Source organism: Arvicanthis niloticus, chromosome 11, assembly GCF_011762505.2.
Source record: "Arvicanthis niloticus isolate mArvNil1 chromosome 11, mArvNil1.pat.X, whole genome shotgun sequence".
In the NCBI taxonomy this organism is placed as follows: domain Eukaryota; kingdom Metazoa; phylum Chordata; class Mammalia; order Rodentia; family Muridae; genus Arvicanthis; species Arvicanthis niloticus.
Genome location: NC_047668.1, coordinates 58738201 through 58763359, shown reverse-complemented (window position 1 = coordinate 58763359; position 25159 = coordinate 58738201). Strand labels below are relative to the sequence as shown.

Here is a 25159-nt window from a genome sequence, read left to right as displayed (position 1 = left end):
CATGTCTGCATATAGACTGCTGCCCAGGCCACTGTGAGCAGGTTAGGGGAGGTTTTGCTCTGAGGATGCTGAGAAGAACTGGGAACAAAGAATGTGGGGGCAAGCAAAGTGCCACCCCACAACTCTTCATGGAGTCTTAAATGAAACACGCCACAGGGCTGGGGATGTAGCTCGCTTGGCAGAGTTCTCGATTAATATACATGAAGTCCTGGGTCCCCATATAACTGGGCTTTGTAGTTCAGGCCTTGACTACACAGCAAGTTGGACACCAGCCTAGGATACCGAAACCTTGTCTCAAACCTTCATAACTCTATTTTCATTGGATATCTCACTTGATGTCTTTCTATGAAAATAAGATTTATTTTTGAAATTAAAAAATATGTATCTATTGCTTTACTTTGACGGATTTATATAAACCTCTTTTAGTTTCCATGGGGTCCAGATGACCTGGGGGACAATTTTCTGCTTTTCAATGTATTTAGCAAAATTCCTCAGAGGTCACTGGTGTCTGTGGCCTGTGTGTTTGAGCCACTGGTCTGGGTCCCATCATATCCCAGGCACCAACTTTCAAGGGCCCATGCACTGCTTCAGTCTTTAAACTTGCCTTGGGCTTTTGCTGCTCTGCAACTTAAAGCCTTGTACTTTGCCTATGCCCTAGGATTTAACACATTTTCTAGCTCACTACAGGTGTTCTGTAAGTGTTTGTGGTTTCCTTGGCAAAAACCCTTTCAAGTGGAGCAGTCATTGGTGGGGAGCCTGGGCTGCAGTGTGACCACAGCAACCCGTTTTTTCTTTATGGTGCTCAAGTTTCCCAACTCAGCCAATCATTTTAGCCACTAGTCAGCGAGCACTCATCCCATGCCAAGAATCAGGAAAGAACCTGGAACTGAAAAGAATACCAGCCGCATCTGTCCACAGAGAGGAAGTGAGACCTCGAAACCACCTTCATAACACATAATTGACACATATCTGCTAGGATGGTTAAAATTTAAAAAGATGATAATATCAAGTGTTAGCAAAGAGAAAACAGATTGTCTATATATTACAGGTGGGCATATAAAATGGTGGAGCTACTTTCAAAGAAATGCTGACCCTTGCCCAATACATTACATGTGGAGTTGCTGTGTGAACCAGGAATTCTATCCAAGGTGCATGCTGAGAGAAGCAAACCCTTATCTGTGCATGAACTGAGATGTGGATATTCATAGCAGTATTATGTACAATAGGGCCAAACTGAAAATAACAAAATGGCCACGAATTAATGAATAGATGGTAAACCTGTAGCATATTCATAGAATGAAACATTATTCTGCAATTTAAAAATACAGAATTGGTATGTGCCATGCTGTAGGTGAACCTCAAAACTACTAAGACAATTGAAGAAATTAATAAAAAAAAAACCCAACCCTGCATATTATATGATTTAGCTTATATGCAATGCCCAGAGAGGTGCATCTGTACAAACAAAGAGATTAATGGTTAGTGGCAGTGGCAGAAGGGTGCAAGAAAAATGCATAGATTGCAAGGCATGTTTTAGGGGGCATGGTAAAATGTTCTAAAATTCTACCATAGTAATGGTTGCACACCCCTGTAACTATATTAAATGAAGTGGAATGCATACTTTAAATGAGGGACATACATGGCGTGTGGTCTGTGTTACAAAAAAATCACTAATAACAAGTTTTGGAAATGATTATGAGTGGATGCACTCAGTTGAGTAGGAAGGGTACAGAAGACAAAGAACAAACTGTGCTCCTTGGAGATGGTGAGAGAAGGGCTCTTGGAAGAATAGACTGTCGAAGAGAGTCTTCAAGGAGTGGCTGGGACTTACGAAGTGTGTTAGCTTGAGACCACTCAAGCAAAGCCAGGGAGCTACCATGGAGACACGAAGTGGCTTGATATGACTGCAGCTGTGGTACCCAGAAGATGGGGAGGAGGATCGAGCATAGTGAAGGCACTGTGCATACAGAGAGTTCTGATGTCACACCACAGGGTTAGGCTTCATCCCGTTCATTTCCTCTGGGCTTGAGGATGCCAAGAGCAGAACTTAAAAGATGTTATTTATTTTTTAAAATGTGCATGTGTATGTTTGCTTGTATGTATGTGTACCACATGCATGCAGGGACCCACAGAGGCTGGAAGAGGGATCCCCAGAAACTGGAGTTATAGGCAGTTGTAAGCCATATGTAAGTGTGGGTGTTGGGAACTGAACCCCAGTCTTCACTGTAAGTGTGTGACCACAGACCTGGAGGTCTGTGTTGTTTCTGAACCTCACATCTTAGCTCTACATTTGAGGAATTGTGTTGCCAAGAGAGTAGTCATAAGAGCCACTGGGTGTTATGGAGGCGACTGAGGCTTGCATGCATGGGGTAATGGGCTAGGAGGGGGCATGGGTGGTTAGGATTGAGCAGGATTGAAACTCCCCCTCTACTTACTGCATAGCTGGCCCTCATCTTCTCCTTGGGCACAGTCCTGGTGGAAGTCACAGGCTTGCCCGAGTTGGAGGACTGTCCCATTCCAACAGGTAAAGGAACTCTGCAAGGCCATCTTGGAGCCTGGGGATGTTCCTAGAGGGCACACAGACACACATGTTCCTGGTTAGTTGGGGTTGTCAAAGGCATTGGCTGGTCTTGTGGGAACACTGCTCCACTACATCCCAAGACTTGACCAAGATGCCTGCATCTTCACCTGGCCAAGCTCAAGGCCATCAAAGCCCCTCATGCATATTCATAGTCTACTCAGGATCTCAGACTGGGAGTTGAGGGCTGGCCCATATTCTCTGAGCATTCTGGGATCCTAGAATCCATGATTTTTGTGGTGCAGAACCTCCTGGTGGAAGCCCTGCCCCACCCGGCTCCACCTTACTCTAGAATTTGGGCATCTACCAGGTTTACTTGGTCCAGTATCACCTTTCCAGGCTCTGATATCAGATCCTATCACTGGAATCAATTACTGAGCAAATTATGAGAGTACAGGCACTTTTTGCTGTGAAGAGCAACACAAGCTTATACTGCTATGGGAGATGGACCTGACTCCTCTGTGATTGGCTAGCTGACAATGTCCTTTCTCTATGTGGACATTGTAGCTTCTAGGAAAGGATAGATTTTGACAACATTACTAAGATGTACTCCAACTCCCAAATCCTTAGAGGAGGGGAGGGTTGTGTCTTACAATAAACATCCTAGCAATTATTAGTTCCCGAATCACCGGTGATGCATCATGATAACTAATCACGCAGTTGCCACTTGAGTCTCTGCAAGCCTGAGAGATCAAGGCTGAGAGGAGAAGAAGGATCAGGCTGGCCTGACATCATCTCCCTTGCTGAATGGAGGGAAGGAAAGGTCTGGCCTGTGCTTTCTGATGATAAGCTCTTGTGTGGGAAGCTCTGGTCCCAGTGGAGATGAGCATTGTGGTCCACTTGGGGCTTAGCTTCTAATCCTCACCATGGCAGCTGCCTTTCCAGGCTTCCCATGCCATCCATGCTCACATCTTTGTGCTCCCGATGGCTGGTTCCATCTTTGTTCTCCCTATGGCCCTGGTTCCTAATCTCTCTGAGCCTCCTAGCCTCTCAGTGAGTTTCTCCAATTTTGTCTGAGAAGCCATACTAAATTGACTGTAATGTATAATATCCCAGACAGATGATCTTTAATATCCAGAGTTCTATGATTTTCTTAGTTCACTGGGGTGCTCCCTATGGTATGGAAACCAACGTCACACCAATCCTGCTTACTTTTAGAACTCTTCCACATACCTTGAGTTCTATGAAGCATCTATTCAGGTCTTAATGGTGCCCATATCAATTTCCCAAGTAAGGAAACTGAGTTCTGAGAGGTTTGGAGAATAGCCTAAGGTCTCATAGCCAATATGTGAGGCTGAAATGCACTCTACCGAAAGGCTTTTCTCCGAATGTCATGGGAAGGATTGCTGGGAGTGACCTGAGCATCCAGCTGCAGGCCAGTCCAAGTAAAGGTAGCTCTGTGGTGATAGATGCTGCAGGTGTTGTGGTACAACTATCTCCCCTGAATTCAGATATCCTTTCCTGGAGGGAACAGAAAGGGTCCTAAGATTCAGGAAGCTCAGCAAAAATTTAAAATTCACAGGGTCTGTCTCCAAGGTTACACAAACAACAATGGCTATAGAGAAGAAACCCTCCAGTGTTGCTGCCTGCAGGGCGGGCAAGAGCTTCAGGGTTCCTGTTTAATTACCAATGTTGAGGTGGGAATTTTAGTGATGCAATTGCCTTCAATTCACCCGTACCAGCAATAAACTCATCCATCCATCAAGCCAGACTTAGAGGCAGTTGTTTCTTATGTATGTCACCAGAGCTCTATCGGGGATGGCTAGAAATCCACATTCGCCCAGGAAAAGCCACACAACAGATGGTCACTTAGTATGCTCACACTGGCCTCCAGCCTGACTGGGCTTGCTCTCTTGCTCTATAACTTCTGGCCTTAGGAGAACAGACCTGATGTCCTTCCAGGAAATCAAATCTGGGCTCCTTAATCTGTTCCTTAAGGTCCCAGGGTGGGGACTTAATCATTTTTTTTTCTATCTCATCTCCTTTCACTTCTCTTCATGTACCTAGGGCCATGTGATGGTGCACTCATAATGTGTTACCCATTGCTCAGGTGCAGCTCACAAACCTCACCCGTGTCCCTAATACCTTCTTCCCAGCATGCACATGTCCTCAGCACCATTCAACTGGGCTCCAGAACCCATAGGCAAATTCTTATCATCTCCATGAAAATGTCTGAGCTGCCAGCCATTTTCCAGCTCTTCCCAGACTCAGTCTCCAGGAGAGTTCGTGGGCACCCATGTTCAGAGGTTATTTCTAGAGCACACTGATTGACACAATTGTCCCCCAGTCCCCAGAACCCAATAGGACTATGAATGCTACCTTTTATGGTAAAGAGGAGCTTTACTTGGCTGGTTATAAGTAAACCTTTTAGGTGGATTGATCCTCCTGGATTATTCCAATGGAATCCCCAGGGTCCTTATCAGAGAGAAGCAAGAGAGTCGATAAGAAACAGGAGGTATACTGGTGGTTCTCAGATCATGGAGACAGGGGACCACATTCTCCCCTGATCCTGGGAACAGGCTCTTCCAGAGAGCAAAGCCTGAAAGGCACTGAGGGTACACAGAACTGGTGCTAACTGGTTCTTTCAAACACCTCTCACCCAGCTTTGGGACTTCACAAACACCTGTCTCAGTTAAGTCTAGTTAGATAGAGGATGCTGGCTGACCTTGGACCCAGTTCCATGGGCAGTACAACCTCTCTGTCTCTCTCTCTCTCTCTCTCTCTCTCTCTCTCTCTCTCTGAAGGACAAACTCTGCCCTCCCCACTGTGTCCTTAGAGAATAAACTCTTCAATTAAAGCTCAATCATTTTTGACTCTATGTATCTCTCTTGCTGGGTCCCTTGAGACCCCTCCTCCCCCCAAACCTAACAAGAGAAGCATGCATTTCAGAATGGGGCCAGGGGTGGGGGGATGATTATGACCCATGGACCACAAAAGGCCCCACAGAAGCTAGAAGAGGCAGGGAAATTGGTTCTCCAGAGGTAGCAGCCCAACCCAACAGCATGTTTCTAGAAACTTCCCAGCAAAGTCTCCAACTCAGACTGTTTTGCATGTGGCCAGTGAAAGTGATTTCAGACCTCGGTGCTCTGGAGCAGCAAGAGAATAAATTCATGTTGGTTGAAGCCATTAAGTTCATTACAGCAGGGACAGGACATTAATATGCAGTCTAAAACCAGCTCTAGCAGGAATCACCAGTTTTATCAGCCAAGGCCTTGGCCAGCTGGAGCCCAGTACGGCCTGAGTGGACATCTCTGCTTTAAATTGCGTCTGGAATGAATGCCCAGAGGTCCCTGGTCTGGTCATCTCTCCCCTTTTCTTGCCCACAGAAGGAGAAGGAGGGAAGTTGTTCACCTTTCCCTGTGCAAAGGGTAAAGTTTCTTCCAGGGGTTCTCGGGTCCTAAGCACACCGTGCATTCTTCTGTGCCATGAAGCCCTACCATCCTTCCCACGGCATGGCAGTTCCAAACACAGATCAAAACCCAGGATCAAAACCAAAAATCAAAAGCACACCAGAGAGTCAATGCTCTCTGGGAAAGGTAAGGTGTGGAGTTTGTTTTATGGGTTTAATTCCATATACCAATTTGACCATCATGCTTTATCTTAAATTTCAGTTTTGTTTTAAAAAGCTTCACACCGTGTTAAACATTTGTTTTGACTAGAAGCGCAATGGTCTGGAGAGTTGGGATGTTGCAGGTTCGGAACCAAATGGTCTTGGGCTACTTTAGCCCCTTAATATAATTTATGGCCTACTCCTGTGAGTGACCCAACATCTAGGCAAGTCCTTTTGGAATAAACAAGCAAACCCCTGTCTCCATTGGTCCACAGTCTAATAATGTTATCTGATAACATTCGAGGCTGATAGCAGAGAGATTTACTCTTTTTTTTTTTTTTTTTTTTGAACTATCTACCTGATGTTTCTGGATTTGAAAAGACTCTCGAGTTATGATTTTTTTTCCTTATTATATAAAAAAGCAACTGCTCTTATTTCAGGACGTGGGACATGCTCCCAGGTTCTTGGTCATTGTATTTGGCTCCAGAATAAACTCTCTTGCTCATTCTCATTTGATGTGAGGGCCATGTTTATTTTTGTATGTTGACAGCATCGTATTCTAAGTCAGGAGAGAAATGTTTCCTCAATAGCAGCTCTCAGGGAAGAGCCAGTCTCTCCTCCCAAAGCCCCAAAGCAGAGGAGAGGTTATCTCTCCAAGGTACTGACTGGGGGAGCTTTGCAGGGGTACTAACTGAGCCCCAGGAATCCAGGGCAAATGGGGGCCAATAGTCATCTGTGCTCTGACCTTGTGACAGATAGGATTATTACTGGTACTGTGTGGGAGGAAATGGGGAGCCTGATAACATTGCCCGACCTCTTTACCTCCTTCAGACAAAGGTCTAAATACAGTTTCTATCCTGTCTCCAAGTGCTGGCAAGTTTAACACTTAAACTATGTGTTAATGGCGTTAAAAGGGTAAAAATTTTATCCCACTCTCTTTAGACATTTAGAGAAGAGATAGATTATGAGATAGGGTGGAGCCCCTTGCAATCGATTGGATTCTACTGGCTTCATTAGAAAAAAAAAAGCAGGAGTGGGGGCAAGGGAAGAGACCAGGAAGAGACACATTTATACCCTGGCTATGATACAGCACAGCTGAAGAGGAGCCAAAGCCAGCACTCTGCTCTTTGGATTTGTAGCTGTGAGCTGTGTAGAAGATCAGGGCATTTAGAATAATAAGAAAGGCGCTGGGCATGTGCTTGGTGACTTCATTTTCAAAGCATTCTCCCTTGGCTTTATCATAGGAGATCCTTAGTCATAGCACAGATGGCTCTCACTCCAGCCCGCCACAGAAAACACAAGAAAACTCAAGGGCTTTATAAAGCTTCCCTCAACTTATGGGAACATTTTAAGCTCTGCCGTTTATGCGTACTGTGCACCCACTGTGCATCTTTAAGGGCATGTGAGTGAGTGTTTTGCATACTGGATTTGTCTTATTGCCTCTTTGCAACTTTCCCTTATTTAAAATAGTCGGTTATCTGAAGTTGGAAGCAAACAAAAAGAAGAGAATCCAGGATCCCACAACCCAGAGGCTTCTTCTCCCCCCTTTAAAAACTGCCTTGGCTAATTTACCTTGAGTTCTTTCTGTCTGTGATTTAGAAAGCCCTCATGGTCCCCTCATACATGTACAAGTCTTAAAATAATGATAGTGCCATGACAAACTTTTCCAAGGGCTTTAAACATTTCCCTCTCGAATTCTTTTTAATAGCTACAATCCACTGTGATATTGACCATCATTTATTTAAACATTATTCAATGATTGGGCGGCTAGTCTGTTTATAATAACACTTTGAAGAATATCTTTGTGCATAAACCTTTGCCTGCATTTCCGATTATTTTCATAGGATAGATTCCCAGAAGTGGAATTACTGAATCAAAAGGTATAAACATTTTAAAAGCTCTTGATACACATTGCCAAATTGCTTTCCAGAAGTGAATCCAATTTACACTCTTCCCCAGCTGTTTTCATACATGCACCCCCTTCATTCCGCATCCTGGTCCAGCCTGAGTATTATCAGAATTTTTATTTTAAGCTAAAAGCTGTTTACTTTGAATTTTTCTGAGAAGGAGGTTTTCATGTGTTCTCAGATTTTAAATTCTTTTTATTCTTTTCATGGCTGGGTTAACAACAACAACAACAACAACAACAACAACAACAACAACAAAAAACCCAAGCAACTCACAGTGTCGGACACAGTAGGCAAGTATTCTATCCCCCTTGTCCCTTCACCAAAGAGTGCATAATGATTTATGTGAGGTCATTTAATAAGGGCTTGAATGCATTCTATTTGCATATGTAATGTATACGTTCATAGTGTAATTTGGTATACAGGTATCTAAAGTTTCAATGAAACTTTATTTCAGTGTCTTTATTTCTCTTTCTCTCTCTGACGCTTAAAGAGTGTGTTTCCTGTGGGATCAATAAGCACTGTGTGGGCCACTGTCATTGTTTTAGGGTCATCTTTCACCAGCCCTTACCTCTCAGCAGCTGGGTACCGGACCTTGTTTCTCACCCATTTTCATGATTTCTCTTTCTCTCCCCAAACATTTTTTTTCACTTGGGTTTCCACATACACACTACTTCTTGCATGGGGCATAGTTGAGGTTCTGCCTCATAATATTACCAGCTGTTTGTCTGTCTGTCTTCTTCAGGCAACTGCCACTAATTTGGAGGGAGGTATGGAGTTTTATGCATCTACAACAGTTGTCTGGTAATATGGACCTCCTCACCCCCATAATAACTGAGAATTAAACTGGTCCCGAACATCAGCAGAGAAAGGTGTTATTCAATTTGTTTCACTGTTGAGAATACAAAGTTCCACTGGTTTGCTGAGGGGTTGGTGCATTTCCCATTGTGTTCTCCCTTGTTGTGTGGTGCTTCTGTCTAAGAAGGGGTCATCAAAGTGATGGATGTACTCAATGCTGATGGTCCGCAGAGTGTGCAGATGGTTGACATGCTTGCCCTTCACCCACAAGTCTTGACAAGGAGGGGTGTAGGAGTGGAGGAAAGTGCTTCTTTTACTCTTTGGATGTCCAGGATATATGGATTTTTGTTCCTGGGATCTCTTCCTGGGTTCAGGCTCATCTGTAGCCTGAAGAAATGATCTCTCTTGGCACTGCTTCCTCTGCTATCTCCTTTCCTCTCCTGGAGACTTCCAGATTTCTTGGTAGATTCTCCCTTGAATCAAGTGAGTTTAATGCTTACCAGAGACTCAGTTAGATAGACTCCAGGTACTCCAATCTCTACTGCCAGCCCAAACTCAGACCTAATGAGGCACAACCAAAAACAACTGTTCTGTCTCCTCAAGTTCCTTTTTTATGGAGCTCATAAATTCCTAGGAGGAAAATATCCTTGGTGAGTGGTTTTAAACAAGAACCCAGTTTTCCTAAACAGCATCTTCTCTGTGGTTGTAAGCATTGTTCTATCCTGAGGAGTGGGCTATGCCAAGGCCCTGGTGTAGTTGTAACCTTTCTCTGGAGCAGTGGGGAAGGGGAGGGGCTTGGGCACAAGAAAGCAGCCGGTGTATCTCTGCAGGTATACCAAGGGAGCTGGTAATTTCCAAGTATCACTGAAACATCCCAGGTTCCCCAGTCACATAAGGTAAAAGACCAAATCACCTGTGGGAGAGCTGATACTCAGGGATCTTTCATTAATTATGGTCATTGCTGTGGAAATTTACTTATTTAGCCCTTGAAACAGCACTTCCTTCAGGTCTGACAGTGTGAGTCACTGGGCTTATTAAATCCCTGTCACTCCTTTTTGCATAGCATTTTAATAGCCTGCAAAGTGCTTCCTTAAGCCTTCTTTGTCTGAAGCCTATAAAAATCTAGTTGAACAGTTATTATTCCCACCTGATTAATCAGACCGGGGATTTAAGAGCCTAAGCAATGCTTGTTGCTTTTTAAACAGTTGCTTTTAAAACATGTGACCAGTTGCTTACTGAGGTGTTTTACTAGTAAATGAAAGACAAGAACCCAGAACTTGGTCAGATGATCTTCCAGGGACATCTTGTCCTATGCCTCAAGATAGACCATCTTGCACAAGCAGTGCGCAATGACCATGGGAGTCACCTGGCAGGCAGGTGAGAAATAGTTTTGGTGTTCGTGTGCCACCCAGGTCAATGTCATCTTTATCTCTGGAGATGTCCTTGAGCCCAAAGGAGGAGATGCCCAGAGACCCCTGAGTGTTTCTGGAGGCACACAGTTGAGTGGCATGACCTTGGAGGCCTGGAGGAATCTGAAGCTTAGTATCTGTGGGATCTTGGATGGGTCCTTTGTCTCCCTCCATGTTTCCACTGTCCTCCTGCACACTGGAGTGTTAACCTCAAATCTTATCTCGAAGCCTCTTTCCGTCAACGGTCTCCTGATCAGGTTCTAAGCAATGGCACGGATGGCTACAAGTTGATGAGATGGATTTGCTATCATTAGTGCCAACTTGATTAATGCCCAGCATTGTCGATGGCTCTCCCTCGAAGCCTTCTGCTGAGCTGCTCCCCCAGCAAGCTGGCCTCACTTTGGCATTTCCTGTCCCAGCCATTCGTCATTTGCATCTTGGAACATCTCCTCTGAAACAGCATGGCACATTTGTTTGTCTATTTATCTTCTCAGTGGATGTTGCAGAAATTAGTTTAGATTTGCATCAGCAACATGTGTGGTCCAGGTCAAGTTCCATGAATTGCTGTTCTACACCGTAGGTGACTTATTGGGTTCACTCGCTGGGAATGAACTCTTCCCTGACTGCATTTGAAGCAGAAATACACACAGAATTCCCCTCCTTCATCTGTGTCTTAGAGATCAAATGCTATGAAATCTACACAACTTTCTAGTTCAAATTTTTGAACTTTTGTCAGATGAGTGTCCAATTTTAGGGCATGTAATTCATTTTTAATTAAGGGAATTTATGTGACATTTAAAAAAAAAAGCACATTTGTCTCAGTTTTCTGGTCATTTCCTACCTGTTTGCTCCTACCTAACCAATGGCATTTATTAAGGGAGGGGAGTGAGGGCTGCTTTGGTGAGAAGGGGGTTTTACTCTTAAATCAAACTGGAGATGATATGAGACAATCTTTTAATATAGAGGATTTGTGGCTGGGCTTGGGCTAGAGCTGGAATCCAGGGCTATGCTGGGATCCCATCTGCCTGGTAGAGACTTCATACTCCCCAGGCCTAGGAGAGCCAGGTGCTTAGGGGAAAACAAGCCAAGAGACACGAAAATGAATGGTGACATGGTGAGGATGAAGTCAAATCGTGTGTACGGGCCAGCAGCTACAGCTTCCTTGCTGACTTTAATGGGGGCGTTGGAAAGCATGTGAACTGTGTAAATTAAGCCTGGCAGAAACCAGTCTTTCTGAAGGCTTTGGGTCTCATTAATTATAGTGTGGACAACCTCATTAAAGACCTGGCATCTTGGTTCCTACACTAAAGGAGAGGCCCAGTCACAGATGGCTGCCTATGGTCACTGTTCTACAGGGTGGGAGAGCTGGATAGAAACCTCAGCTTGCCTCTAGGTCTGTGAGACCATGGAGAAGTCCCTTTAATCTTGGCCATAGCTTCCTAGTACCAACATCTTCTAAACCCAGGGATTTCCATGGTCCAGGGCTCCTGTTCCCACAGACATGAGAATCTCACAGCAAATGGACCACTGAAAGCTGTCAGAAGAGGAATATCTAGAAGAGGCCTAGACTAGCATGTTCCACAAGCACTGGGGATAATAACTAGGTGTGGCAAAATCTGGAAACATCTCACATTGGATATATGGTCCTCTAGGGGGAATTATAAGCCGTGGCCAAGACTCACCAACCCATGCTCTCACTGTTCTGGGTTCTTCCAGGTATTCCCTTTGAGCCCAGACTACATTTTTGTCATGGCTCCAGCAGGTCCAACACACAAATTCTGTTCAGTTTGTGTTGATAATATCCATTAAGATGCAGGGAACATGATTCTGGGTTCCAGTTCATTTCTGCTGGTTAGTGGGGTGAATACCAACTCAATTCATGGGTTTTCCTTAAGACTGCAGCCTAATGTACAGGTTTCTGCAAAGGTCAGGTGAGATCATATGCCTATAGGACAATAAATATGTAGGTTCTTACTGTGAGCTAACTGTAGAGGCATGGGGTTAAGAGAATTAGTCATGAAACATGGGCAGAGAGACCTAGCAAGAGGTTGGTTAGGCAGGACCAGTCTTAGGGACCCAAGGATGCTGTGAGCATTCTTCACATCACATGGTAGAGCTGAGGCTCTACAGAGCCAGATCCTTAGAGCAGAAAAAATGATGGGAACAAGCTCAAAGTCATTTCCAGCACAAATAATAGTTATAAAAAATCATACCTGTAATGATGAGTTTTCTTCTCTATTTGCCTCTGGAGTCAACTCATGAACCGATTTGGTTTTCTAACCCTGGCTTCTTCAAGGCCCAATCTTGCTATAGTCTCTGTTGCATATACTCTAAACTCTATGGTCCATCTTCCCATGTCTCTTTGCATCTAATTAAATATCAATATTTTCAGCTTCTAATAGTGGTTATACAACCAGTTTTAGCTGTCTATAGAGTTGTTTCAATTTGAACAATTCCCCCTACCTCAAATGCCACTTCCTTGATCCCCTTGATAGTTCTTCTCCTTGAAAGAAGACTTGTGTCTTCTTCTAAGCAGAAGGGTTTGGCTTACTCATGTTACTTCCTGGTGAGTTCCTGGCACATTGCAAGTATTAATGATTTTACATCAAGGAAGGACAAACTCGATCACCAAGTTCAAGTAGATGCACACCAGGAGGATCTTGGGTCATGTTAGAAATTTCTCATTCCTCTAAGTTATGCCAAAAAGAAAGATCCCAACCTCATTCTTCTCCATCCTTGCCATCCAAGTCAATGCTTAGTTTACTAGAGGGCTGTTTTCAGAATGTTTCCATAAGCCTGGAACTGGGTGAGAAGAGTGAAGGTATGGTGGCTTTGAGACCTAGTTTGATACAGTGGGCACATGGATAGTGGGACTGGCATTGAAGGATGCGAGAGAACCAGCCAAAGGAAATAGCTATAGAGAAGCTGGGGTGGGAAGGGTGTCATGATCTAGAAACAGAGCAAATGCTATTATGTCCCAGAATGGTTGGTCACAAAGGGTCAAAAGGGCTGCCTATAGCAGAAGGGAGAAGCATAGGCGGGCAGAATCCTGAAAACTGGAGTCAGGAGTGTGGATTTTATGGAATGAATTTTAACAACCGACTTCAAATAAGAATTCTGGTAAGTCTTCTTAAATTAATTTTGAGTAAGTGTGTGTGTGTGTATGTATGTGTGTGTGTGTGTGTGTGTGTGTGTGTGTGTGTGTGTGTGCTTGTCTGTATTTGTACCATAGCCATGCAGGTGCCAGTAGAGGCCAGAAGAAGGCATTGGATTTCCTGGAACTAGAGATGTGGGTGCTAGGAAACAAATCTGGGTCCTCTGCAAGAGCAGCACATGTTCTTAACTGCTGAGCCATCTCTCCAGGCCAGCTGGTAAGTCTTAATGAAGTTCACTCTGACTGATTTGGAGAGATTGAGTTGGAGAGTGAATGAGAGTGTGAAGAGCCAGCATGCTCGCTGCCTTGGGACTGACCACGTTAGTCATCAAGATGGCTTGGGTGAGGCTGATGATTGTATAGAGCTGAGGAGACATGAGGTGGCATGGGTGACATGCTGGAGGTGCCCCTGGTAGGGGGAGTGGCTTGGAGGTGGGGATGAGAAAGATGGTAACAGGAGACATGGCATCAGGATGAAACCAGGGATGCTAGTTAACATGGAAAGACACCAAGGGCTTGTTTCAAATTTCTTCTCCCTGTGACTTTCCTAAGAACCGCACAGATTTCTAAAGGCCATCGGAAAAAAGGCGGAGCATGCTACACTTTCATGGTTGAGCTCTCTGAAGAAATTAAAAATGTCTTATTCCTTTGCAGCCCCCAATAGCCCCTTCATTTTGTTACATGGTCTTTTTTCTAAAGGTTTCCCCATTTGACATTTATCTTCATTGCTTTTTCTGAAAAGATGCACCAATAATTTTATTTTTAATATTATAAATGACCCCTGTGAACACTTTACCATTAATCTCCCCGAACCATGGTGATATTCAACTATTCTACACCACAACTCCTCACAAAACATGTCATTTTCTTCTCTTGTTTGTTATGCAAACAATGAACAATTCCAATTGTACTTTGGAGAAATTAATACTAATCACAAATAAATTATAGCTACAAGTGTGATCACTGCAGGGACCAGGCTTCAGACTATGTAGTAGAGGAGATTGCTTGGGATGGAAGAGAAAAGGAAGGGTGAGGGGGAGGTGTCATTCAAACGGAAGGAATGAAGACAGAACCACCTTGTCATGAGTGGTAGGCCCTGAGCACCCCAGTTTGGAAATGGATGGACTCAATCCTCTTAAAGCTAGAAGGAAGGCCACCATTGGAGACTGGCTCCATCTATGTTAGCCATGGTAGAAGGGGTGGCGGCTGGCTGAAAGGACAGGAAAGCCATTGGATGTTGATGCAGATGCCAGTCATGCTAAGGGTAGCTACACCCTCACCATGAATATATAATTTAGTCCTTATAGAAAATATATGAAATAACTGTTGTCTCCTGCTTTTTTATTTTTGTTTATTTTTTTTTGACAGCCTTGTTGTAAAGCCCACGATCCCACTGTGGATTACAGATGTACCCTGCTGTGCCTGGTTAGTATCTGCTTTTACTGAGATGAAAACTGGGCCCCAGAGAAGGATCTGTGAGGTCATTTTCAAGGTCAGAGCAAAAGTAGTAGCACTAGAATTTTATGCCTGTCTCACTGGGAAGCCCAAGTTTTTAACCAACTTTCTAGAGCCACCAGAGTAGGAAAGGTCATTGTCGTAGGCACAAGAATAAGCAGAGTGGACTGAGAACGTCAAGCTGGTAGAGCATATGCATGCCCGGCTAGACATAAACCCTCAAGGTGGTGCATAGTTGTAATCCAAGAACATGGGAGACAGAGGCAGGGGACAGTGGGCTTAAGATTGCTAGAGGTATATAACAAGAGTGTCTCAAAACAACCATACTCACAACAAAATAGCAGTAACAAACCAAGAACAAATAACAACCTCAGACAAAGAAAAACCCAACGAATCTGGAGAGAGAGAGAGAGAGAGACAGACAGAGAGACAGAGAGACAGAGAGACAGAGAGACAGAGAGAGACAGAGAAGGAGGGAGAGAAAGAGAGAGAGAGAGAGAGAGAGAGAGAGAGAGAGAGAGAGAGAACCACAGTGGTAGTTTTAGTGAGCCACTGAAAGTGGTAAGCAGAGGGTGAGGCAATGGAATTCTAAGACGGGATCTTGGTCTCTTAAAAGACTACAAGATGTTCCTAGAGAACTGTTAGCTACTAAGACAAAGTCAATAAAAGAGAGACCTAAATATCAGATTTCATAGTATGTCCCCCAAAGCCACACAAAAATGTCATTCTTATCAGAGGTTATTATTGCGTGTGAGTGTGTGTTTGTATGTGTGTGTCTCTCTCTGTGTGTTTCTTTTCTCATCATCGTGACAAAACATATAACAGAAGCAGCCTCTGGGAGGACACACTTACTTTGGCCCATAGAATCTGAGGGTACAGTAAGTACATGAAGGTGTGCACAGCATAGAGGCCGGGGGATGAGTGTGGAGCACTGGGAAACTGAGGTAATAGTTAGGTTAACTAACACAGAGAACTCAGGCAGTGACTAGAAATGGGTGTCGCCCTCGAGGCTTGCCCAGACTCAGCCTCCTTTGCTAGCTGAGTCACATGTTCTATGACCTCCCCAGCCAAGTGCCCGAAGCCAGAGTCTGTGGGGAGACATTCCAGCCCAAATAGTAACAGGGTCCAATGAGCAGATCATGAACAAGTGTTCTGTAAACCACCTCGTGGTAGCGAATGATTTCATTCTGTTTGTTGTATGAGCCGCCTTGTGGTCACACAGTGGATTCACTGAGACCAGACAGCCTCAGTCCTTCACCTCCTCAATTCCACTGAAATGTTACCTTTTCAGGAAAGCTTCCCCTGTGATTATATCTTAAATCCTTGTCCTATCCCCAATTACACTCCTCTCTATGGTCTTCCTTCCTGCTGCTTGCTTCAGGCAACATTCACTTTCTTTATTAGATTGGATGGGGTCGTTCTCCTCAGTTAACATTCAAGGGATGGAAAGAGAACTTGCTGAATTTTTAGTTCTAAGTACTCAGAACCTAGAACACTGTCTGATATACTGTGGGGGTGTGATAAACATTTGCTGAAAGAGTAAGTAGACACCGCTGTTTAAGAAACACTTTGTACAACAGGCTCAGAAAGGGAATTTGTTCCTCGTTCACAATTTAGAGTAGATATTTTAGAGGAAAGGCGTTTTGCTGAGGAGGACTTTAATGGAACCCCAATTCCCATGACTACATGTGGGAAAGCTGAGATTTGTCTATATGGAAAATAAACCAAGCGGAGGAACCTTGCAATGTTAGCAACCTTTAAAAAGAATGTACTTGGAGCTATTAACTTCCCGCAGGAAGACAGCTGCATACTTATACCTTCATAGATCTGGGGGACTGATAAAGCTGTGGCAAGCAAGCTGTTGTGTGCTGTGTCACACACAGAGAGCAGAGTAGATGACTAATTTATAGTAAAGCGGTAAGAGGCTGGGAGACAGCCAGAAAGAGCTCCTTTTAGACAGGAGACAAGACAGTGGCCCTGATCTAGCAGTGGGGAGTGGATAGGTCATCCTTCCAGCCAGTAACACAAGGACTTCCTAGAGGACATGAGGAGAACTTCATTGCTGTTTAGTTTGATAGACACAGGCCAAGCTCGAGACATGTGGGAAAGGAATGAACCTCCCGTGAGAAGACCAAAGGTTGCCTGTATTGGTGAGAAGTCCAGAAGTTCCTGGCATGGTTTAGTTTTTAGTTCCTTTATGAGAGTCTCAGGTTAGAGTTGAACCCTAGAAATACAAAACAGGGAGAAAGGTTATGAAGATGAAGAAAGAGGAAGAGGAGAAAGAGGAGGAGGAGAAGTAAGAAGAGAAGGAGGAAGAGGAAAAGGAGGAGCAAGAGGAGGAGGAGGAGGGATGACAGTCAGGGAGGAAGGGATGATGATGTGGTGGCGATGAAGCAATAGTCCATGATCACCTACTATGAACGAGCACCTACTATGCACTGGTCACCTTTTCTTATACTGCCTTTTCTCGATTCCTTTACTATCATAAACAAAACACACAAGAAGGTCATTCATGTAGGATGGCAAATGTCAGAGTCATGGAAAATAGCTGATGTTAGTGAACAAATGGAAACCTATATGTATTATTGATGGGAGTGAAAAATCCAAGTGCAGTGGAAAACAGTATAGAGAGTCCTCCAACAAAGCACAAACAAGCCAGAATTACCTCAGGACTTAACTTGTAGTAGGCAAATACCTCCCCTTGACTCCCCACAGCACACAGCTGTACCTTGTTGGTGGTAGTGGGCCCTAGCTCCTGAGAAGGCTGAGTCTATGCTGGTTTGCCCCTTGTGGTTCTCTGTTATTGCACTTAGGACATCAGAGGGGAGCTAGCAGGTGTCAGAGAGGTCTGGCTCAGACCATGGGCATCATGCAATTTTGTATTCTGATTCTAAAGGAACAGCAGTAGAGCCTTTCTCAGTCACTGCCAAGTGCCTGTTGAAGCAGCCTCCTTGTCTTCAGTAGCTCTTAGGTTAAAGACCAGTTCTACCAGGGAATCATCTGAGACATTGCCAGGGCATGCTCTACTTTCCTGGGATGTCTTAGTTCAAAAGTAGATTGGTCTGGGCTAGGGATGTAGTTCAGCTGGTACAGCGCTTGCCTAGCATGTACAAAGCCTGAGGTTTGATCCTCAGTACTGCATCAACTAGGTGTGGCATTACATGACTATGGTTCTAGCTCTCAGGAGGTATAGGCAGGAAGATCAGAATTTAAAGGCTGTGGCCATCTACACAGTGAGTTTGAGGTTAGCCTGGGTTAAATTAAAGCCATTCTTTACAAAAATGGTCAGTTTTGCAAAGCAAGTACCCTAGAGCAGATGCTTGGACAAAAGGCTACACTCAAAAGATTTCAGAGCCAAGCATCTGATTCCTTGCCCATCATGTTGAATGCCAGATGCCTCCTGCCAGCTGAGGGTAGGGATGGGAGGGTAGGCTGGGTGGGTAGACTTAGTGCTGAGTCTGGGATTGGAGACCTCTGTGAACTTTCATAGAAAGGGATTGGATATGAAAGCCACCTGTCAGAATACCCAGGGAGGCCAGGGGATGTGGGTATCACTTACAGTGAGTAGGGTTACAATGGTACCCTTACAATGAGTAGGGTTCCTTTAGATGTTGTAAATTTCTTTAGTCATGTTTATGAGGCTACTTCTCTTTAATGATAATATACAAGCCCAGGGGTTTGGAGGTAGTAAACTTAATTATTTCTGCATTCTTATAAAAAAATTTGAGGACTTGGCTGTGGTGGCAAACACAGTCCCAACATCTGGCAGGCTGAAGGAGGAGGATCATTGCAAATATGAAGACATTCTGAACTACACATTGAGTTCAAGGCAAGCCAGGGCTGCATAATGAAACTCTGTCTAAAACCAAAACATCAAACAACCCCCAAGGAAAAAATCCTCCAAAGAACTTGAGGTGACTTGCAACCACTACTTAGAGCATAACCTAGAAATAAACAAATCAAGGGTGAGTAAGAGTGATATTACAGAATAAGAGTGTCCTTAGATTTCTACATAATAGCTAAAATGCGTGTTTTTATTCTTTCTAGAAGTCAAAACAAAAAGGACAAAAAAAAACAATTATAGGGTTCAAAGTGCTCATAGTAAATGTTATTTCTGACACTGAATGCTGACAGGAAAAGTTTTGAATATTCACACGTGATATAGTTAACAACACTTCACCTGCCCCTGAAAAATCAGCAAAATATAACATGTCTATCTAGCCATTTCTTTATGTATGTATACCTGCATGTATGCATGAATGAGGGCATGCGTGCAAACATGCACCCATGTATGAATGCACTGTGTATGTATGCCAACATGCATACATATGCATATATATATGTACATATGCATGCGTGTATGTATGTATGTACAGATGCTCAAAAATTGATGATGGAAGCATGTCCTGATAAAGCCACCAGAAATTGAACATGTTTGTGGTGCTTGAATGTTTGGTCATCAGGGAGTGACACCATTTGAGAAAGATTAAGAGGTGTGGCTTTGTTGGAGGAAGTATGTCACTAGGGGGTGGGATTTGCGGTTTCAAAGGTCCACACTAGGCCCAGTGTTACATTTTCTGCTTGCAGATCGGGATTTAGCTCTTAACTCTTTTTCCTGCACTATGCCTGTCAGCTGCTTGGCTCCCTGAGACGATGATAATGGACGAAACCTCTGAAAGTCTAATCAAGTTCACAATTAAATGCTATCTTTTATAATAATTGCCTTGGCTGGGGTATCTCTTCACAGCAATAGAACAGTGACTAAGACAATGTCATAAGATGTCATTGTGCTGAACGTACCTAAGTGATCAGACACCACAGCTTCCAGTACTATGCACTGTAGGCCCTGGGACTTCTCCGGGAATGGTGTAGCTGACTGGAGGCTGTGACTTACTACTGCCCAGTACCATAGGAGATGTCATACCATGTAGCCCACAGGAAGAACAAAATCCAAAATTCAAAGTGTGGTTCCCACTGACTGCCATTTCACTTCTGTCCACTGGTAAGGCTGAAACATCAACTTCAGCTTGCAGTGTTATAAACTGGGGACCATCTGTATTGCTGGTGAGACTGTGAAGCTATACAGCCTAGCTGGCAAAGGTTGGCAACACACTTGAAGAACATTACAAACTTATTCAGACCCTTAGGCTTTCAGAGTTCCATAGCTAGGAAGTGAACATTGAGGAAATGAAACTGTACAGATATTTATGCCCTACTCTGCTCATCATAGATGAGAGTATTGAAAATAAAAACAGTGTCAAGAAGTTCAGTGACAGAGAGATAGTCACAAGAGACGGCACACCTGTATCAAACATTTGGGAAAAAAAAAGTCATGACCCATTCATGGAAAAATAAAACAAAACCCAGACAAAACAGATAGGAAATGAAAAGCCCAGCATTCCCATATGCAAGACTGTTGGAAAAGCATGTCAGAAACCATTTTTATATACAATGAAAAGCTAGAGGGAGTATATTAAATTGTTATGCCTAGTCACTGCTGAGCTGGGGGCTGATGGATGTGTTGAATTTTCTTTCTTATCCTTTCTGGATTTATGTGCTCTGTAATGAGAATTACAACTTTTGTATTCTGAAAAAAAAAATGAAGTAAGACTACCCAAAAAGCTAGAGAAAGCTGATTTGTCTTCTGTCTCTTTTCTTAGGCAGAAGTTTATACTCTAAAGACATTAGGGTGGCCCCATGTCACTATTTACAAAAGTCTTCAAAGCATTTTTGTGTCCAGTTTCTCAGTATCTACCCAGGAGACAGGCAGGATGAGGACTGGACCCTTCTTTAGACGAGAAGAGTAATATGGAAAGGTATCATTTGAGTGGGGTCTCTGTATAGAGACTCCCTATTCATACCCCCAACCCACTCCCGTGAGTGTTCTGCAGAATCAAAGGTTGGTGTGAGTGAGGTCATCCAAAGGGTGGATCTTGCTTGGGGATGGTCCACTGTGCTGTTGGCACTCGTCTGAGCTACCTCTCATCCTTGAACAATCACAGTGCTGGAGTGAGTTCTCTAAATCACAGTGTAGATGGCTACCTCTGACAGAGCCACAAATCCCTACTTCATACCACACTGGATCTCATCGTCTGATTTCCTTTGACAGTTAAATTATCAAATCAAGTAAACAGTATGTTTTATGCCCTGTCTTATGACAGATTTAATGTGTTCCAGGCACAAGGAAGTGTGGGGGGGAGTTTGGATTTACAGGCTCAGGGGATAAACTGTAAACTGTCCAAGGCATTTCACTGTGTGAACCAGGAAGCAATCCCTGCTGCCCATCTGTCAGAGACCTGAACTGGGAAGAGACAATGCAGGGTGGCTGACCTCCGCAGGGAGTTCCCAAGAGCTGGCTATTCGCTCAGCAATATGATCCCTGGCTCTCTGTTCCAATCACTGGGACCATTTCACTCCGAATTTCCTGCCCTGATGGTCTTCATCTGCTTCCCTGACCTCACTTGTCTTCCTGGAGGAGCAGCGACTCAGGTTAATAAAGATCTTCATTTGCACAGCGCCCTCTAGAATCTGAGGTTCAACAGAATAAAGGGTTTCATTTAATCTTGACAACAACTCCGTGGCACGGGACTGCCAAGGTCATTTTACAGAGGAGGAAGCTGGCTCAAGGTCAGGATCATGATGAAGGGCACTGAAAACTGGGATCTGTATTCATACTGCCAGTCTAAGGCTCTTTCTAGAACATTCTCAGGCGGCAGTCTTTGACCCTGTTTAAGATGAGGGACCATGCTCACATTCTTACTTCCTTACAGCCTCTCTATGCTTAGAATTTGTTTTTATTCCTGAGCCCATCTTCCCCCCACCCCTGAATACTCAAAACAATGAACTCAAGTTCTGCAGCTTTGCATAAGCAGGGTTCTACCATAGTTAGAAGTCTTCTGCCTTCTGATGGGTTAATGGCTTTGGGAAGGATGAAGATAGTGGGGCAGGAGATGCTTATAGCAAAGTTACAGGTCCAAACACACATACACACTTGTGGGTGTGTGCTCACATGTGCACACACTCATGCAGGTACACATACACCCTTTGTGATCTGCTTGAAAATAGTTCTCCCTACACTTGTCAACAGGGACATGGAGTGACATAGTCTATTCCAGGGATCCTCCATAGCTCCCTGAGTTTGGAAGAGGCCCACCAGAATTCCCTGGACTGTTGTCACGGTACAATGAAAATTAGCATGATAATATTGATCCCCATAACTTTCTAGAACATGGGTAATAGTAAGTTTCAGACCCCATGGACCACCAGAATTCAGGTCTCCAATAGCCACTCCCCCATCCCTACCCCCACCCCCAGAGCTTGTTCTATCAATTCTATTACCTCCAGGGTAGTTCTTGCTTATCCCCTGCCAGTCTCAAGCTTCCATATGGATTTGATTGATCCCTGTTCACCTTGACCAGTATTGTGAATCGTTCCATATCCTTCCCACCCATAGGCTTGCAGCTTGGTAACAACTGTATTCCTTTATGCAGCCTCTACTGATATTCCTCTGAGGAAGACCCAATGTGCAACTACAGGGTACTTCTCTATGTCGCACAGGACTACGGAGAAAAAATGAGAGCCAGCTTGATCTCTGATCAAGGTTCTCATATCAGGTATGCCATGATGCTGAAGGGTGCCAGACTAGACTGTACACAGCTGCATGCATCTAATCACATTGGAAGTTTTAATTAGCCTGGAGCTACCCACCACGAGCAGATCTCCTTGCTCAGCAATGAGAGGCAGGGGCATCTCTAGGACCATTTTGGGGGAGCACCTGAGGAAACCACTTGGTCTGCCTAGGGTAGGTTGTGAATGGAGAGGGAGCGATAGGGCTGGTGTTCTGAGCTGCTGGGGTCAGCCTGAAGTCAAGACCTGGATACTGTACTTAGGGGATTAACAGAGATTTAGATTCAAACCTGAGATCTTTGAGCAAAACATTTGGGAAACTCAACTCTTTTTATTTCTTATTGATTTTAAGAGACCTTGATACATGGTTGCTTCTACTCCTAAGATGCACAGGCCTCTTGGGCAGAGAGGTAGGAAGATGTGGAGGTAACAAGCAGGGATTTTAATCCAGGTAACCTCTCAGGCTTCAGACTGGAACTAATGACTATGCAGTGAGTGTGCTGCCACAGGGCAGACCTTGCCCTTCTACCCTCTGGGAGCTCCGAGTAACCTTTGCTCTTGTATTTGGGTTTCCACATTTTGACATATATCAGTGTCATGCTTCTTAAACATCCACAATTTCTAATTCAGCATATCTGAGGTGGAGTCTGATCTTTGTATCTCTAACTATGCAATTTCTAGTAGTGCTGGCCCTTGGCTTGAACCTTGAGAGCTTGCACTGTGTGGATTTTGCTCTAAGGAATGGCCTCTGGGGTGTCATGTCTCCTCAGAGCCTTTCCTGTGAACTTGAAGAACAGTGATCCCCAAGTATAAAGGAAATTTTGGGGGATGATAGAGTTTGCTTTCCTTTTTAGAGGAAACTTGGTTTGTGTGACAGTTTGGGTAGGAGTTAGAGGGTAACGTACATATATGATTCTGTCCCCATGCCAGTGAGTCCAAGTGTCTCCATCTCTCAGAAGCTGACTTGGCACACTCTACCCGGCCAGATGGTCCCCCAGGGTGGTCCATCTGCGACTGCTTATGAAAATGAATGAACTGTGTCTGTAAAATGCTGGCATCTCTCTAGAGAGAGCATCTTCCCACAATTACTGTAATAATAAATGCACTCTGTTCATATGCTGTGCGCTGCGTCCTCTTGGCACCCATGGACCTTAGCTCATGGTGGCTCTGCCCCAAATTGGACCATCAGGTCAGTTGAAAGCAAGGTTACAAGGTGGCCATATGTCAATAATGCATTTTATATTGTAATCATGGAAGCTCTGAAAGAACAGTTTACAAAGTCGGATGGGCCATCTAAGTTACCCAATGAGTCATAAAACTATGAAAGGACCCTGGTACTTTATAGGAAAGTCACAGCACTAAAGGCTCATATGGTTCATGACACAGCTTCAGAAGAAGCCCTCTGACACATGCAAAATTCCATCTTTGCAATAGTTTTGTAAAACTGTCACTATCGATCCAGCGAGAGCTTAGAGTCTTTTCCTGACCACGTAGAACGATGCTTCTCAACCACTTTAATGCTGCAACCCTTTAATACAGTTCTTCATGTTGTAGTGACCACCCACCCCAACAATAAAATTATTTCATTGCTATGTCATAACTGTAATTTTGTTACTGGTATGAATTGTAATGTGAACATCTGATATGTAGGATGTCTGATATGTGACCTCCAAAGGGGTCCCCAAGGTTAAGAACTGAAGTAGAAGGTAGGAGGCTCTGGCAGATGGCTTATTCTCTGTTGGCCTTAGTTACTCACACGTGTAATGAAATAATAACAAACCCTTATTCGGCAGTCCTTTGTGAAGAGCCAGTGAGACTGTCTACCAAGCTCTCGTTGCCTGGCAAAGAGGTTTTCTGGACACTGGGTGCTTTCCAGCCACTGCTGCATGTTGAAATGGGCTATGAGCCTGACATGGACACCGTATGCATGGACATCTGAGTCAGCCCTTCTTCCAGGGGTCTTGCTGGGTTCTAATTACCAAGAATCAGCAGCATTCTTGGCCTGCACTGCAGCCTTCCTCTTTGTTCTTGACCTGCTATGGCTTGAGTTCTTGACAACGGCCCCAGCCTGAGTTTTTGCCTCTGTCTGTTTGTGGCCTCATCCAGGGAATGCCATTTCAAACTTCTTGTTTGGGATTGATGTCCCCTAGGTTGAGATTCATGGGGCAACGTGGGCTTAATAGTCCATTACCAATCACAGTGGGGAAATCAGAGTGTTTTATACTAAGGCGATTGGCACAGCATCTTTCAGGGTAGGGGATGGTGGCTGAGGGGTGGAGTTTGTTTAGACACGAATCAGAATCAACTTCACATTCAGGAAGTGGAACTCTTCTGCACCTATGCTGTTTCAAACTCTCAGTACAAATTAAAAGAGAGAGAGAGAGAGAGAGAGAGAGAGAGAGAGAGAGAGAGAGAGAGAGAGAGCAGCATTGAACATTGTCCTTGACCAATGGCCTCCTTCATTACAACTTCAGCTCTTGGGCAGCACCTTGCATGCAGCATAAAGAAGTACAGTAGTCAGGTGACAACGGACTGGGAGGAGGCATATGATCATGGAGAGGTCTGCAACATTGATTCCCAAACCCAACCTAGAGGATATGTTACACTAAGAGAATGCTGTATGGAACATACACTCAGACTTATAGGAAGGCTCCAGGCTGCCCCAGGAGAACCAACATCAGC

General features: G+C 44.2%; 1 protein-coding gene across 1 annotated transcript in view; it reads right to left on the bottom strand.

The window, feature by feature from the left end:
• The window catches only part of Alk (ALK receptor tyrosine kinase), a 698959-nt gene that overhangs the window by 122081 nt on the left and 551719 nt on the right, over positions 1-25159 (bottom strand). Inside the window, exon 6 of the mRNA XM_034514490.2 lies at positions 2436-2567. Within this exon, the coding sequence (XP_034370381.1) occupies positions 2436-2567 (132 nt within the window). The remainder of the gene's footprint in view (positions 1-2435; positions 2568-25159) is intronic.